This window comes from Rhamphochromis longiceps, linkage group LG4, assembly GCF_057381845.1.
Source record: "Rhamphochromis longiceps isolate RC_006_pf linkage group LG4, R_longiceps_female_GT1.1, whole genome shotgun sequence".
NCBI classification, from domain to species: domain Eukaryota; kingdom Metazoa; phylum Chordata; class Actinopteri; order Cichliformes; family Cichlidae; genus Rhamphochromis; species Rhamphochromis longiceps.
The window spans coordinates 143644-157307 of NC_140560.1; the positions used below are offsets into that span (position 1 = coordinate 143644).

A 13664-nucleotide genomic window follows, 5' to 3' on the forward strand; every position below is an offset into this window, starting at 1 on the left:
GGCACCCTCCCCGGGCCTGGCTCCAGGGCAGGGTAAACTGTTCCCTTGATGTTCTTTTCATAGGGGTCTTCTGAATCGCTCTTTGTCTGGTCCTTCACCCAGGACCAATTTGCCATGGGAGACCCTACCAGGGGGCAAAAGCCCCCAGACAACATAGCCCCTAGGATCCCTGGGACACACAAACCCCTCCACCACGATAAGGTAGCGATTCAAGGAGGAGAGGCTTACAGCACCAGGTATTCCCAGGCAGCCTCCCATCCAAGTACTAACCAAGCCCAGCCCTGCTTAGCTTCCGAGATCAGACGAGGTCGGGCGTGCTCAGGGTGGTAAGGCCGTAAGCTACACTTACAGAAACACTTTCTGATTTAAATCTCAATGTTGGAGTTATTTGACAAAATGTATTCCATCAGTGTTGATTTAACTCTTAATAGAGAAAATTCTAATTACTGTAACTCTGCAGGCTGGTTAAAATTTTAACTCTGTCATCAGTTAATTTAATAACTTTAACTCTGTATAGAGTTCAATTGTAACTCTAGTTAAGCCCAGCCCTGCCAGACAACCTCAGTTGAAGCCTCATTGAAGAACGGCACTGATTTTGCACCTGCATGCACTTCTACAGGGTAAGCATAAAACTAGGCAATGTTCTCTGCAACTCTGCTCAAAGCTTCCTGTTCCGCACAGTTTTCAGTCTTGCTAAACAATCTAATGACCTATGATACAGTTTATAACCCAAAGGTGGCCTTTAATATACTGATCTGTTATTAAATGCATAAAACAAAATACACAGCAAATAAGCGATAGAAAATATATTTTCCTAACAGCGCCTTGCAATGAGAGAAGCAAACCCAATAGAATTCGAGAAGTATTTTAAGACAGTGACGTTTTGAGGTATGACTCCAAAATTAGCCGTTAGAGCAGAAGAATCATATTTAACATTACATCTCTGAAAAGGTATTAAATGCAGACACCCAATAGTTATGAAGATTTGGTCATGTCCAGAAAGTATGAAAGACTGACACAGTTTCTGCTTTATACCTATTATAAAGGGGGTCAGCTCCCGGATAGGACTTGGCTAACTTTGCCTTGGAGATATGTAGGTGTAGGGCCTTGAATTAGAGGCGCCTATGCCTGGCACATATAGAAAAGGAGTGTACCCTATGGAGAAAAGATTGCCAGAGTTCATCTGTTATATCCTATTACCAATTTCAATGTACCCTATTTTCACGACCATAAGGCGCACTTAAAAGTCTTAGATTTTCTTCAAAAAGTACGGCGCGCCCTATAGCGCAGTGCGCCCTTTGTGTTGTAAGGAGGACGTAGTAGAGAACACCATGAGAACGCTAAAGGGTGAAGTGTGTGCGTTGACTTTATTGCACATACCTGTATAAAAGAACAGGTATGTGCGTTATGCAGGACACCGTTGTTTTAACAACCCTGAAAATGGCAAAGAGACACGCTTACGAAGCACCGTTTAAACTGAAGGCCATCAGCTATGCGGAGGAACATGGAAATCGAGCAGCGGCGAGAGAATTTAAGATTAATGAATCGATGGTTCGCAAGTGGAGGAAGCTGGAAAACAAGCTCCGACAGGTCAAGAATACGCAGCTGAGTTTCCGCGGACATATGGCGATCATCGAGCAAAGAACGAAGAAGCGTTTCGACGGTCACCATTCGGCTAAAAGCAGTTTCACTTTCACTTTTTATGAAACGGTGCCATTTTTCCATCCGGACCAGGACTACGGTAGCGCAGCAACTTTCAGCGGATTATAAGGAAAAGCTGGCCATCTTCCGCTCCTACTGCAGCAAACACATCGGCGACAAACACATCCAGCGATGGATGACCGATGGAGACCACAGTTTCACCAAGAGTGGAAGGCAGTGCCGGGCGAGTTACGCCACAATTTGCCAATGGATTGTAGATGCTTGGGCTAACATGGCTGCTGGCACTGTTGTTCGAGCTTTCGCAAAAGCCGGCATCATTTCCGAGGAGCCGCACGGCACGGAAAGTGACTCTGACAGTGAAGAAAGTGAACCTGGCATGTTTGATGGAGATTTAGCGCAGCTGTTCAATTCAGACACAGAGGATGAGGACTTCGATGGGTTTGATTGATGATAAAAATGTGAGTACCAAACTTTGTTTTGCTCCTGCTTTATTTTTAAATACGCACACTTGTATGCTTGTGTGTTGTTGATGATGACGATTACTGGTAATAAAAATGTGAGTAAGGTACCGAACTCAGGTTTGCTCCCGCTTTATTTTTAAATACGCATACGGTACTTGTATGCGCCCTATGGTCCAGTGCGCCTTATGTGTGTGTTAAATACAGTAAGGGCACACATAACTGAGACTGCGCCTTTTAGCACAGTGCGCCTTATGGTCGTGAAAATACGGTACCTCTTCTACAAATAAATTAGTTTATATAAATGTATAACTCCACATACTTGTAAGTAATTTTAAACTGAATTAAAGGCATGATATATGGGGATTCTAAATATCCAGTACCTTGGGCCTCGATGTATGCACAGTTGACTGTTGTTAGTGTGTTTTTTCTTGATCCCAGTGACGGGGGCTTGACAGTATGAGGACAGGGGCGGAGCGTGGGGGTGGCTTACTGGGCTTAAGCCCGGGTTGTTTTGTCAGAAGCCCGGGGTCTTTTGGAGTGTAATTTTTTCATAGTTAGATGCCTGGCTGACAACTGTATAAAACAAAAAGTACACACAATATTCGAAGCACATAGTGCACACTGTGGGAATTTACGACTGTGCGTGAATCCCCCCTGATATTGGTATGATCCGAGCTCAGGCACTAAGCGACTGAGCGAGGGGGCGGGGCAGCTGCTGCCTGTGAGTTCGCTGTTGGAGAAACGGAGCCAGCCATACTAAGGAGAGCTTAAGTTTGACCAGGTACCAAAGAAAATCATTCGTACCGTACAAATAATGTAAATATGACGGTGTATCACGAAAGATTGATATCAAACTGATCACTTGACCAATATTACGTTACTTGCTCTTCAAGTGAATCAACAAATGGCGAAATGAAAAGCCGAACAAATGCTATTTTTTTTAGAGAGTCTTAGCTTACGTGTGTTTATTTCATATTTTCAGTTCTTACCCTCCCCGACTAAATCGGTTTCAGTTATGTACTGAAATATAAGAATGGACATTAGAGGGTTCTTTCAAAGAAAAAACTCAGGTAAATGTTATTTTATATATTATGCTTTGTATGTTGTTCAGTATATTTCTATGCAAAACGAGGGATTTCAGTACACAGCAGGATATTCACATTTGTAACCAGATAGTTACATACACTTTAGGGAGAAAACATAAAACATTTTTACTGTACAACATCAATTTAGAGTAAACTTTTGTTTTAGATAAATATTGAAATATCTTTTGAATTAGTTAAATGTCAGAATAAAGAGAGACAGAGCTGTCTATTTTTTATCACTTTGATCAAATTTAGGAGCACATATACACTAAGTTTGTTAATTAATAAGAAACTCCAGACGATTCCATTCTGAGCTGAAGAAGCTTCTGATAGGTTAGTAGAGTCCATGTAAGTAAATTGGTGGCACAGCTGTGGATACATATAAGGCAAAACACAGAGCCTGTTTCTTTGACATGGGAAAATCAAGAGATGTCAACCAAAACACCAGGAAAAGAACTGTGGAGCTCCATAAGTGTGGCTCAATTTTGCATACAATTTGGTGCCATTTGCAATTAAGAAATACAGATAGTTTCTCTCTTTACTCTTAAAGTTAACAAATATGTTTTTTATATTTATCAATCTAAAAAAATAAACATTTAGTCTGATTTGATGTTACAATTAAAAAGTGTTTGTGTTTTGATCTGAAGAGTACATAAATATGTGGTTTCAACTGTATATTTGATGATTGTCAGCACAAAGAGGGAGAGAGAGGAACAGAGAGGGAGAGAGAGGAACAGAGAGGGAGAGAGAGGGAGATGGAGAATGAGGACAGAACAGAGATGGAACAAGAGCAGGTGAGACACACATGTTAGTCAAATGGTTGTTTACCAAAAGTATCACCGTATCATAGGTACTCATGTATCTCGTACCTAGTGTTTCTTTTTAGGTTTGCTATTTTTCAAATTCTATATTTATTAAGTTATGCAGGCTTGTTTGCACAACAAGGCTAAATAATTATATAAACTTTTCTCAATCTAAATAGTGTACTTTGGTAGAATTAAAAAAATAAGTGTAGTGCAGGTCTATGATGATTTTTAGTGCTACTATCATCTAGTTCTGATTGTGGTTCTGTCTTGGTTAAATCCTAAGTATTCCTGATTTTGAACTGTTGCAGTCCTGTTTTAATTCCGGATCAGTTCTGGGTCTGGTTGAATTGGGGTTTAGTCCTCGTGTCTTGATACAGCCCCGACTTTGTTCTGCCTTGCTGCTTAATTAAAAAACTAGTTTAAGGTGTCCTGCATGTGTGATATATATTTTTCCCTATATGAAGTCATTCTTTTTTGAACAAAACTCAAAACAGAGCCTATTAATCTTTCAGTCATTTCTAACACCCCCCCCCCCCCCCCCCCAAAAAAAAAAAACAAAAAAAAAAACCCACATGCATACTACCCTTTAGGGCTAAGCCCCGGGTGTTTCAAATGTCTGGCTCCGCCTCTGTATGAGGATATGATGTGTTTAGAGGGAGGAGCAAGAAGCAGGTTATAACACAGAGCTGACAGGGAAAGAAAACATTTACCAGGAGCGCATCAACAGGGAGACTTCACAGTTCAGGTGTCTGAAAGAAGCAAACATGGCCAGTGGTAATTATATTTATAACTTAGTCATACTCTTGAATGTTTAAACACAGTTCTCTTTGCCAATTTCTTTCTATTAACTTTTGATAAAAACTTTTTTTTTTTTTTTTAAAAACAAGTAAAGGGCCATCCTTTTAAGGCCTGTTTCATGCATTTATTTTTAAAATAATTCCGTTGACGCATGGTTGAAAAGCAATGTCTGACTTTCATTGGTTAACATGTATAAATGTAAATACTTTAAAACTGAACCATGTATAAAAAGATGGCAGAGAGGATTTAAACGAATGTGTATTTTGAATCAGAACAGTTGATTACCAAGAACAGAAGTACATATTGAGAAATGGCCCAGGAGTTTGCCCAAGAGTCTAAGAAAAGATGAGGGTTTTTCTTTGTTTGTTTGTTTGTTTACATTTTTTTTCTTTACTGGCAGCTTTTTAAATCAGAATTTTGATTTGAAAGTAGTGTTGTGCAAATGTATTTGGTATAGAAGAGCTCGATAAACTCTTTAGGCTCCTCTTGTTTTTTAAAATAACATTTATATCTATTTATTAATTTCTTCTTCTTCCTTTTCTTCTTATTTCTATCGTCATTAAAATTGCATGTGAAATAAAAATGACAGAGTCAACAAGCAGGAAAAAAGGAGAAGATAGAGGGACAAAATAGGAGAAATATAAAAAGGAGACAGAGCACAGGAAGAAAAACACATTTGGCTGCCGAATTCCTGTACCTGAACAAAAAAAAAGGCAAAAAAAAAGAGATTATGATTTTTTTCTTCCCCTGCTTTTGTCTTTGCTGCAAAGGTGGAATGGTGACGTACGTGGTCTGCTGTATTACTGCAGGAATACAGTCCAGTTTTGCTGCCGTATATATATATATATATATATATATATATATATATTGTATTCTCTCCTAAAATCTAAGTATTCGGTCCTTCTGTATTTAATTTTGAGCCTCACGTAACTGAACTAACACACAAAACAATCACAGCAAACAAAAACCTGAGAGCACCAAGCTGCTGAGTTTACACACCACAACATCTTCTGATTTTTTTAGTATTGCATCTAATTTAAATCTAAATCTTAAGTTGTCTATTATGAATATACATGTTTTATATTTTTGTTTTTGTCAATGATAATCCCCCTAGTTTTAAAAATGGCTTATTTTTCATCCAACCCAGTAAGCTGTTATAATGAATATTTTAATACACACCATGTTAAATTGTGGCAAATCATGAAAATGATGTGATTAATTTGTACATATATGTGGTTTCATGATAGCACAGCTGTCAGTTTGAAGAATCTTTTTTTAGATCGTTCTCTAATGGTATAAGCTAGAAAATTTTTCGCATTGGTAGGAAAATATTGTTTTGTTGTTTTTCTTTTTGTTTTTGTTTCACTTTTGTCTGCTATTCTGTTTCTTTTCAATAATATAATGTCCAGTTCAGAATGCAAATATCCAAATATGATTGGGCTGCTTTGTTTGATCTATTGGGAAAAAAACAGTTTAAATGTTTTAAATGTGCTGTTTATCTCATAACATCATCATTATCAATATAAATGAAATGTTAATGTCCAACAGATGCACAGGAACTTGTGAGGATGGTGCTTGTTGGGAAAACTGGAGTTGGGAAAAGTGCAGCAGGAAACACTATCATAAGAAGAAAGGCTTTTGACTCTACATCATCTTCTGCCTCCGTAACATCACAGTGTGAAAAAGTCTCAGCTCAGTTTGAAGGTCAAACACTTTTTGTGGTTGACACTCCAGGCTTGTTTGATACTAAAGATCAAGAGAAAGTAAAGAGAGAGATTGCTAAGTGCATCTCTTTTGCTGCTCCTGGTCCTCATGTGTTCCTGGTTGTCGTCCAGGCTGGAAGATTCACAGAAGAAGAACAAAAAACAGTGAAACTCATTCAGAAGATTTTTGGAGAAAAAGCAGGATGTTACACGATGGCCTTATTTACCCGTGGAGATGACCTGGAGGAAGATGGAGTCCAAATAGAAGACTTTATTCATAAAAATCCAGCTCTCCCTGACTTCATCAGTCAGTGTAAAGGAGGATATCATGTTTTTAACAACAGAAACAAGGATCCCTCCCAGGTCAGAGAGCTGCTGAAGAAGATCAATGCAATGGTTAAGAGAAATGGAGGAAGATACTACACCAATGAAATGCTACAAGAAGCTGAGAGAGCCATAAGAGAAGAAGAAGAAAAACTTCGGAGACAAAATCCAAATATCACAGCAACAAAAGCAAGAGCAGATGCTGAGAAGAACAATGAGTTTATTCAGACAATTGCTGGAGCTTCTGCTTCTGGAGCCTCAATTGGTAGCATGGCAGGGCCAATGGGAGCTGCAGTGGGAGCTGGACTTGGTTTTGCAATTGGTCTTGTAACTGCAATTAAAAATGAATGCAGTATACAGTAATATGTAGTTTCTCTCATGCAGCAGCTGCTCACAGGGCCACATGAACAGTATCACTTTCATTAAGTATTATTTTCATTCAATTCCAGCATTAGAAATCTCTGTAATTAATCTGTCTAATTAGGTTCATTTTCACTTTTCTAGTCTTTATTGAATATTGATCATGTGCTGATTGTGACATTTTAGTCTAAAACAATCTGTCAGATAGCTGTTACTAAATTTCTTGTTTTCCTATGCTGTTCCTATGCCACAAGGATTTGTAACAAAGGAAGTTGAAATCAACCAGTTTGTAGAGAAGTATACTCACTGAGATGTTTGTACTGATCAAACTGTAACATTAAAGGACACCAAAGACATCTGCATCATGTTTCCTCGGGGCTTTATAACATGATAATAAATGTGAAGAAAGAGTGTTATTTGATGTTTCAGTTACTGTGTCTGACTTTTATAGTGAAACTGATGTCTCTTTGATCACAGGGTGCATGAAGTTTTTCAAACATTTATTGTGGAAGCACATTATGGTTCTGCTACAGCAGGTTTGATGCAATAAGAGAATTTAACTGAATCTGTTTCATTATAAAAGCAGCACATTTAATTGCAGAAATTCACTGCAGATTATTTAATTTAACACATTTGATGATATAGCAAAATACCAAAATCAGCATTTATAAAAGTTACACTTTAATTTGAAGATTAGTTGGAAATTATTTAAAAAGGTTAAACTTCATAAATGTGGTAATAACTACACTGTTAAATAAAAGAAAGCCAGTTCTCCATCATCATCTTCATCAAAATCATCATCAATCTGTTAAAATGTTTCATGCATCAGCCTTACCTGCTGAACAAACTGTGGACCAGCATGCATTAAAAAGGTAACTGTCATGCTCCTGGGTCATTGTTGGTGTCACGGTTTGCAGGGGCAAGCCGTGTGGAATATATATAGGACCAAAAGGCGGCAGCTCTGGTGCAGGTGAGGGTTTATTAACAACAAAAATGCAAACAACAAAGGTGCTAGGAACATGAAACTGAAACCTAAACTGGGTAAACTAACAACACAAACCAAGAATGACGGTGCAGGGAGGTCCGGGGAAATACATACAGGGAGACCGAGGGGAAACAACACAGACGAACCAGCAACGAGGACACGGTAACACACACTATAAATACACATGCCAGGAATCAGGGGATGGGAAACAGGAGGGGAACACACCTGGAATACACGATAACTGACAAGGCAGGGGAAACGTAAACAGAACACACTGACATAAGACAGAGCCCTTCAAAGTAAAACAGGAAACACATACACGTAATGACACAGACTCAGAGACGCGGACTAAACACAGAGACTTACTACACTAAGGAAATGCACAAGCAGGGAAGACATCAACCAGAGGGAACACCACTAAATGCTAGAAAATACAAAACTATCAAAAGTAAAAGTACATAACCAAAAACACTGGGTCACCGACCCAGGACCATGACAGTACCCCCCCCTCAAAGGCTGGCTCCAGACAGCCCAACAAGAAACAAAAACAGCCAGAAAAAACAGAAAACAACCCGACCAGGGCGGGCGGCGGGGGCCCAGGAAGGAGGGCCCGAAGCAAAACAAAACCGGAGCACCAGAAGGCCAAAAGACCAAAAACAAAAAACGAGCCCAAAACCAAAAGAAACGAAGCACACCAAAACACAGGAAAAAAAAAAACAGTCCAAAACAGAAGAGTCCAGGGGGCCGACAGCACAGGAGTCCAAAACAGTTCAGGGGGCCGACAGCACAGGAGTCCAAAACAGTTCGGGGGGCCGACCGTGCGGACGGCAACGGCGGCCACTCAGGCGATGGCGGTCCGGGGGCCGGCCGTGCGGAAGGCAGCGGCGGCCACTCAGGCGATGGCGGTCCGGGGGCCGGCCGTGCGGAAGGCAGCGGCGGCCACTCAGGCGATGGCGGTCCGGGGGCCGGCCGTGCGGAAGGCAGCGGCGGCCACTCAGGCGATGGCGGTCCGGGGGCCGGCCGTGCGGAAGGCAGCAGCGGCGCCCAAGTGTCAGGCGCACCGGCCGAGGCTTGGAGGGCACAGGACCAGGCGACGCTGAAGCAGAGGCTGGACCAGACGTAGCAGAAGCACAGGCAGCTGGACCAGACGAGGACGAAGACTCTGATGAGGCCGGACCAGACGAGGACGAAGACTCTGATGAGGCCGGACCAGACGAGGACGAAGACTCTGATGAGGCCGGACCAGACGAGGACGAAGACTCTGATGAGGCCGGACCAGACGAGGACGAAGACTCTGATGAGGCCGGACCAGACGAGGACGAAGACTCTGAGGCCGGAGCTGACGAAGCACAGGCTGGAGCTGCAGCTGACGAAGCACAGGCTGGAGCTGCAGCTGACGAAGCACAGGCTGGAGCTGCAGCTGACGAAGCACAGGCTGGAGCTGCAGCTGACGAGGAAGGTTGCTGAACGGGCCCCTCGGACCCTCCAGCGGAGACAGGAGGCTGAACGGGCCCCTCGGACCCTCCAGCCGACGAGGCATGAGGCTGGTGTGGTTCTCCGGAACCACCAGCTGACGAGGAAGGCTGCTGGACGGGCTCCTCGGGCCCCCCAGCTGATGTAGCATGGTGCTGGTGCCCAGCTGACGAGGAAGGTTGCTGAACGGGCCCCTCGGACCCTCCAGCGGAGACAGGAGGCTGAACGGGCCCCTCGGACCCTCCAGCCGACGAGGCATGAGGCTGGTGTGGTTCTCCGGAACCACCAGCTGACGAGGAAGGCTGCTGGACGGGCTCCTCGGGCCCCCCAGCTGAAACAGGAGACAAAGGCCGGAGCGGTCCCTCGGACCCTCCAGCGGAAACAGGAAACAAAGGCCGGAGCGGTCCGTCGGACCCTCCAGCGGAGACACGAGACGAAGGCTGGACGGGCCCCTTGGACCCTCCAGCAGAAGCCATCACAAAGCCCGCAGGCATGGAGTCCACTGGCAGACATGAAGGAAATGGGTGCTGTGCTGAGCACTGGCCCTGCTCAGACAGCACTGACACGGGGCACTTCCCAGGTGGCTGCTTAAACTCCAGGGGTCCAGAATCAGCTGAGGACTGGGACCTAGCCTCTGGGGAAGCCCTGGAGCGGCAAACAGTGCCAATGGCGGCTGAACCAGGAAAAGCACCTTGAGGTGAAATTAAACTTTCTCCCTGCACGGAGTGAATGAGTGAAGCCAATGATACTGGAGCCAGAGCTACTGGGGCCTGCGCTACAGGCGGCACTGGAGCTACTGGGGCCTGCGCTACAGGCGGCACTGGAGCTACTGGGGCCTGCGCTACAGGCGGCACTGGAGCTACTGGGGCCTGCGCTACAGGCGGCACTGGAGCTACTGGGGCCTGCGCTACAGGCGGCACTGGAGCTACTGGGGCCTGCGCTACAGGCGGCACTGGAGCTACTGGGGCCTGCGCTACAGGCGGCACTGGAGCTACTGGGGCCTGCGCTACAGGCGGCACTGGAGCTACTGGGGCCTGCGCTACAGGCGGCACTGGAGCTACTGGGGCCTGCGCTACAGGCGGCACTGGAGCTACTGGGGCCTGCGCTACAGGCGGCACTGGAGCTACTGGGGCCTGCGCTACAGGCGGCACTGGAGCTACTGGGGCCTGCGCTACAGGCGGCACTGGAGCTACTGGGGCCTGCGCTACAGGCGGCACAGGAGCTACTGGGGCCTGCGCTACAGGCGGCACAGGAGACTGAACTGAGGGTGGCACAGGAGACTGAACTGAGGGTGGCACAGGAGACTGAACTGAGGGTGGCACAGGAGACTGAACTGAGGGTGGCACAGGAGACTGAACTGAGGGTGGCACTGGAGACTGAACTGAGGGTGGCACTGGAGACTGAACTGAGGGTGGCACTGGAGACTGAACTGAGGGTGGCACTGGAGACTGAACTGAGGGTGGCACTGGAGACTGAACTGAGGGTGGCACAGGCTGCGGGGGAGCTAACTGGGCTGAGAGTGGCTGCGCGGGAGGTGATATGCTGTTCACAAAGTCATCTGCCGCACAGAACACCGCCCCTGAATGAACCGTCATACAGTCCGCAAATGGAAAACAGTCCTCACTCACCACAGCCGGCGAATTAGAAGTCCAAACGTCCAGCTGTGGTGTGGCGCGCTTGCGGCGCGATTGGCGTCTCCTCCCCGCAGACGGCTCCGACGGGCCGGGCAAGATCACATCCGGCGAGTCGGGCAGCGAGGCAGGAGTGGCTGAGAGTGGCACAGCCGGCGAATTAGAAGTCCGAACGTCCAGCTGTGGGGTGGCGCGCTTGCGGCGCGATTGGCGTCTCCTCCCCGCAGACGGCTCCGACGGGCCGGGCAAGATCACATCCGGCGAGTCGGGCAGCGAGGCAGGAGTGGCCGAGAGAAGGTGCGGTGTGAGCCGGAGAAAAGCCTGCATAGTCGGAGGAAGCGAGTTCAATAGCCATGGCAGGCCGGAAAAGAGCCGTTGCAGCCGGTCTTCTGTTGCGCGGCGAAGCTCTTCCGGGGGATGTTCCAGCCATAGGCTGAGAAGGATCTCCACATTGTACGTGATGTCGTCCTGGAGCTCCTCGGACGGATTTACAGCCGCTGGGTCCATGGTGGCTGGTTCGTTCTGTCACGGTTTGCAGGGGCAAGCCGTGTGGAATATATATAGGACCAAAAGGCGGCAGCTCTGGTGCAGGTGAGGGTTTATTAACAACAAAAATGCAAACAACAAAGGTGCTAGGAACATGAAACTGAAACCTAAACTGGGTAAACTAACAACACAAACCAAGAATGACGGTGCAGGGAGGTCCGGGGAAATACATACAGGGAGACCGAGGGGAAACAACACAGACGAACCAGCAACGAGGACACGGTAACACACACTATAAATACACATGCCAGGAATCAGGGGATGGGAAACAGGAGGGGAACACACCTGGAATACACGATAACTGACAAGGCAGGGGAAACGTAAACAGAACACACTGACATAAGACAGAGCCCTTCAAAGTAAAACAGGAAACACATACACGTAATGACACAGACTCAGAGACGCGGACTAAACACAGAGACTTACTACACTAAGGAAATGCACAAGCAGGGAAGACATCAACCAGAGGGAACACCACTAAATGCTAGAAAATACAAAACTATCAAAAGTAAAAGTACATAACCAAAAACACTGGGTCACCGACCCAGGACCATGACAGTTGGACCCAGTGTTTTGTATTAGTATTGTGTTATGTTTTGGGTTAATTCTTGTTTTCTTAGTTCCTCGGGTTTTGGTTCTTGTCTTTAGTGTTCTGTTATTGTCATGGTCTACGGTGGGTGGCTGGAGTTTCCATTAGGCTCCTGAACTGACCTGGGATCCGCCCCTGGGCAGGGCCAACTCCAGCTCCTGCACACCTGGAGCCTATTGCAGGCTATCAAGCCAGAGGGATTTAAACCACACATCGATGTTCACTCACTGCCAGTTCGTCATCAACCCATGTTGGTAACAGGTCTTGTGTTTCAAGTTCTCGCTGTAATTCATCTTACTAACTAAGACTCTTTTGTGCTACAGTCGCTGTACCCACCCTGGCTCACTCCACCTCCGGACTCGGAATACCTAGTGATCATTTTGGAAATCCCTCTGTGCCTCACCTGCCTGCCCTCCTGCCATCACACTCCATCTGGAGCCCCGGATCTCAGGTCAGCCTTTCCACGCCACTCAGCCTCCCCTGGATCTTCATCATCCCCCTCTCAAACACTCCAGGTCCCTAACTGCAAAGTAAGAATTGCTGCTCTTATACTGGCCACTTCTGAGCTGCCTTCACTACCTGCCTAACTTCTATATCCTCTCCCCTCAGTGTGACTGTTCCCCACTCAGCTCCGTTCCACTTCTCAGGCCTCGTTCCCTCGCCCTAGCCACGTTCCCCTGGGCACGCCACACCAAGGCTCCACGTCTCGTCATTTTCTGTCTTTGCCACGTTTCCCTTTTTTTTGTTCCCCTTGCACTTAACTGTAATAAACTATTAAATCATCTACCGTCTCCGTTCTGGGTTCCTGCACCTGGGTCCTATTCAGTACCGGCCATCCGTCGCCGTGACAGTTATCCTTACTTGTGTCCTCTCCCGGTGTTCTCTTTGTGTCTCTGAGTTTTTTGGTAAAACAGTCTCTGAATTTCCTGTTTTATTTTGAAGGTCTGTGTCTCGTTATGCCCATTAGTTTCACTTGCGTCCACCCCAACATGTCATTTCCTCATTACCTGGTGTATAGGGGTGGTAGCTCCTTTGTTGGAATGGATTCAATTCTTTTGCATCAGAGTTTAAATTAATCCAACCGAGGCTCACACAGTGATTTATATATTATTAAACATTTTAAAATGAGTTAAATCACAGAGAATATGTGAGTCGGGCTCAGTAGGTGCTGTCTTTCTGTCTCTCACTGACTGACGTTTTATGCAAAATGAAACTGTCGGGGTTCCCCCTGAAGTTGGACT

At 45.6% G+C, this 13664-nt stretch overlaps 1 protein-coding gene, 1 long non-coding RNA gene and 1 pseudogene across 3 annotated transcripts; 2 read left to right on the top strand and 1 right to left on the bottom strand.

Annotated features, from left to right (window-relative positions):
- Window positions 1-221: 221 nt before the first annotated feature.
- Window positions 222-340, bottom strand: LOC146670715 (5S ribosomal RNA; annotated as a pseudogene).
- A 4389-nt stretch (window positions 341-4729) lies between these two features.
- Window positions 4730-7606, top strand: LOC146670716 (GTPase IMAP family member 7-like). The gene is made up of 2 exons (XM_085402761.1): window positions 4730-4788; window positions 6361-7606. Exons 1-2 carry the CDS (start codon window positions 4779-4781, stop codon window positions 7200-7202), a joined length of 852 nt encoding a protein of 283 aa, XP_085258887.1. The 5' UTR covers window positions 4730-4778; the 3' UTR covers window positions 7203-7606.
- A 4891-nt stretch (window positions 7607-12497) lies between these two features.
- LOC146670717 (uncharacterized) lies at window positions 12498-13273 on the top strand. Of its 2 annotated transcripts, none has more exons than XR_014911559.1 (3): window positions 12498-12673; window positions 12747-12953; window positions 13033-13273. It is a non-coding gene; the product is annotated as an uncharacterized LOC146670717 (long non-coding RNA). The 2 variants fall into 2 exon arrangements; XR_014911560.1 differs by having other exon boundaries at window positions 12498-12656.
- The last annotated feature ends 391 nt before the right edge of the window (window positions 13274-13664 follow it).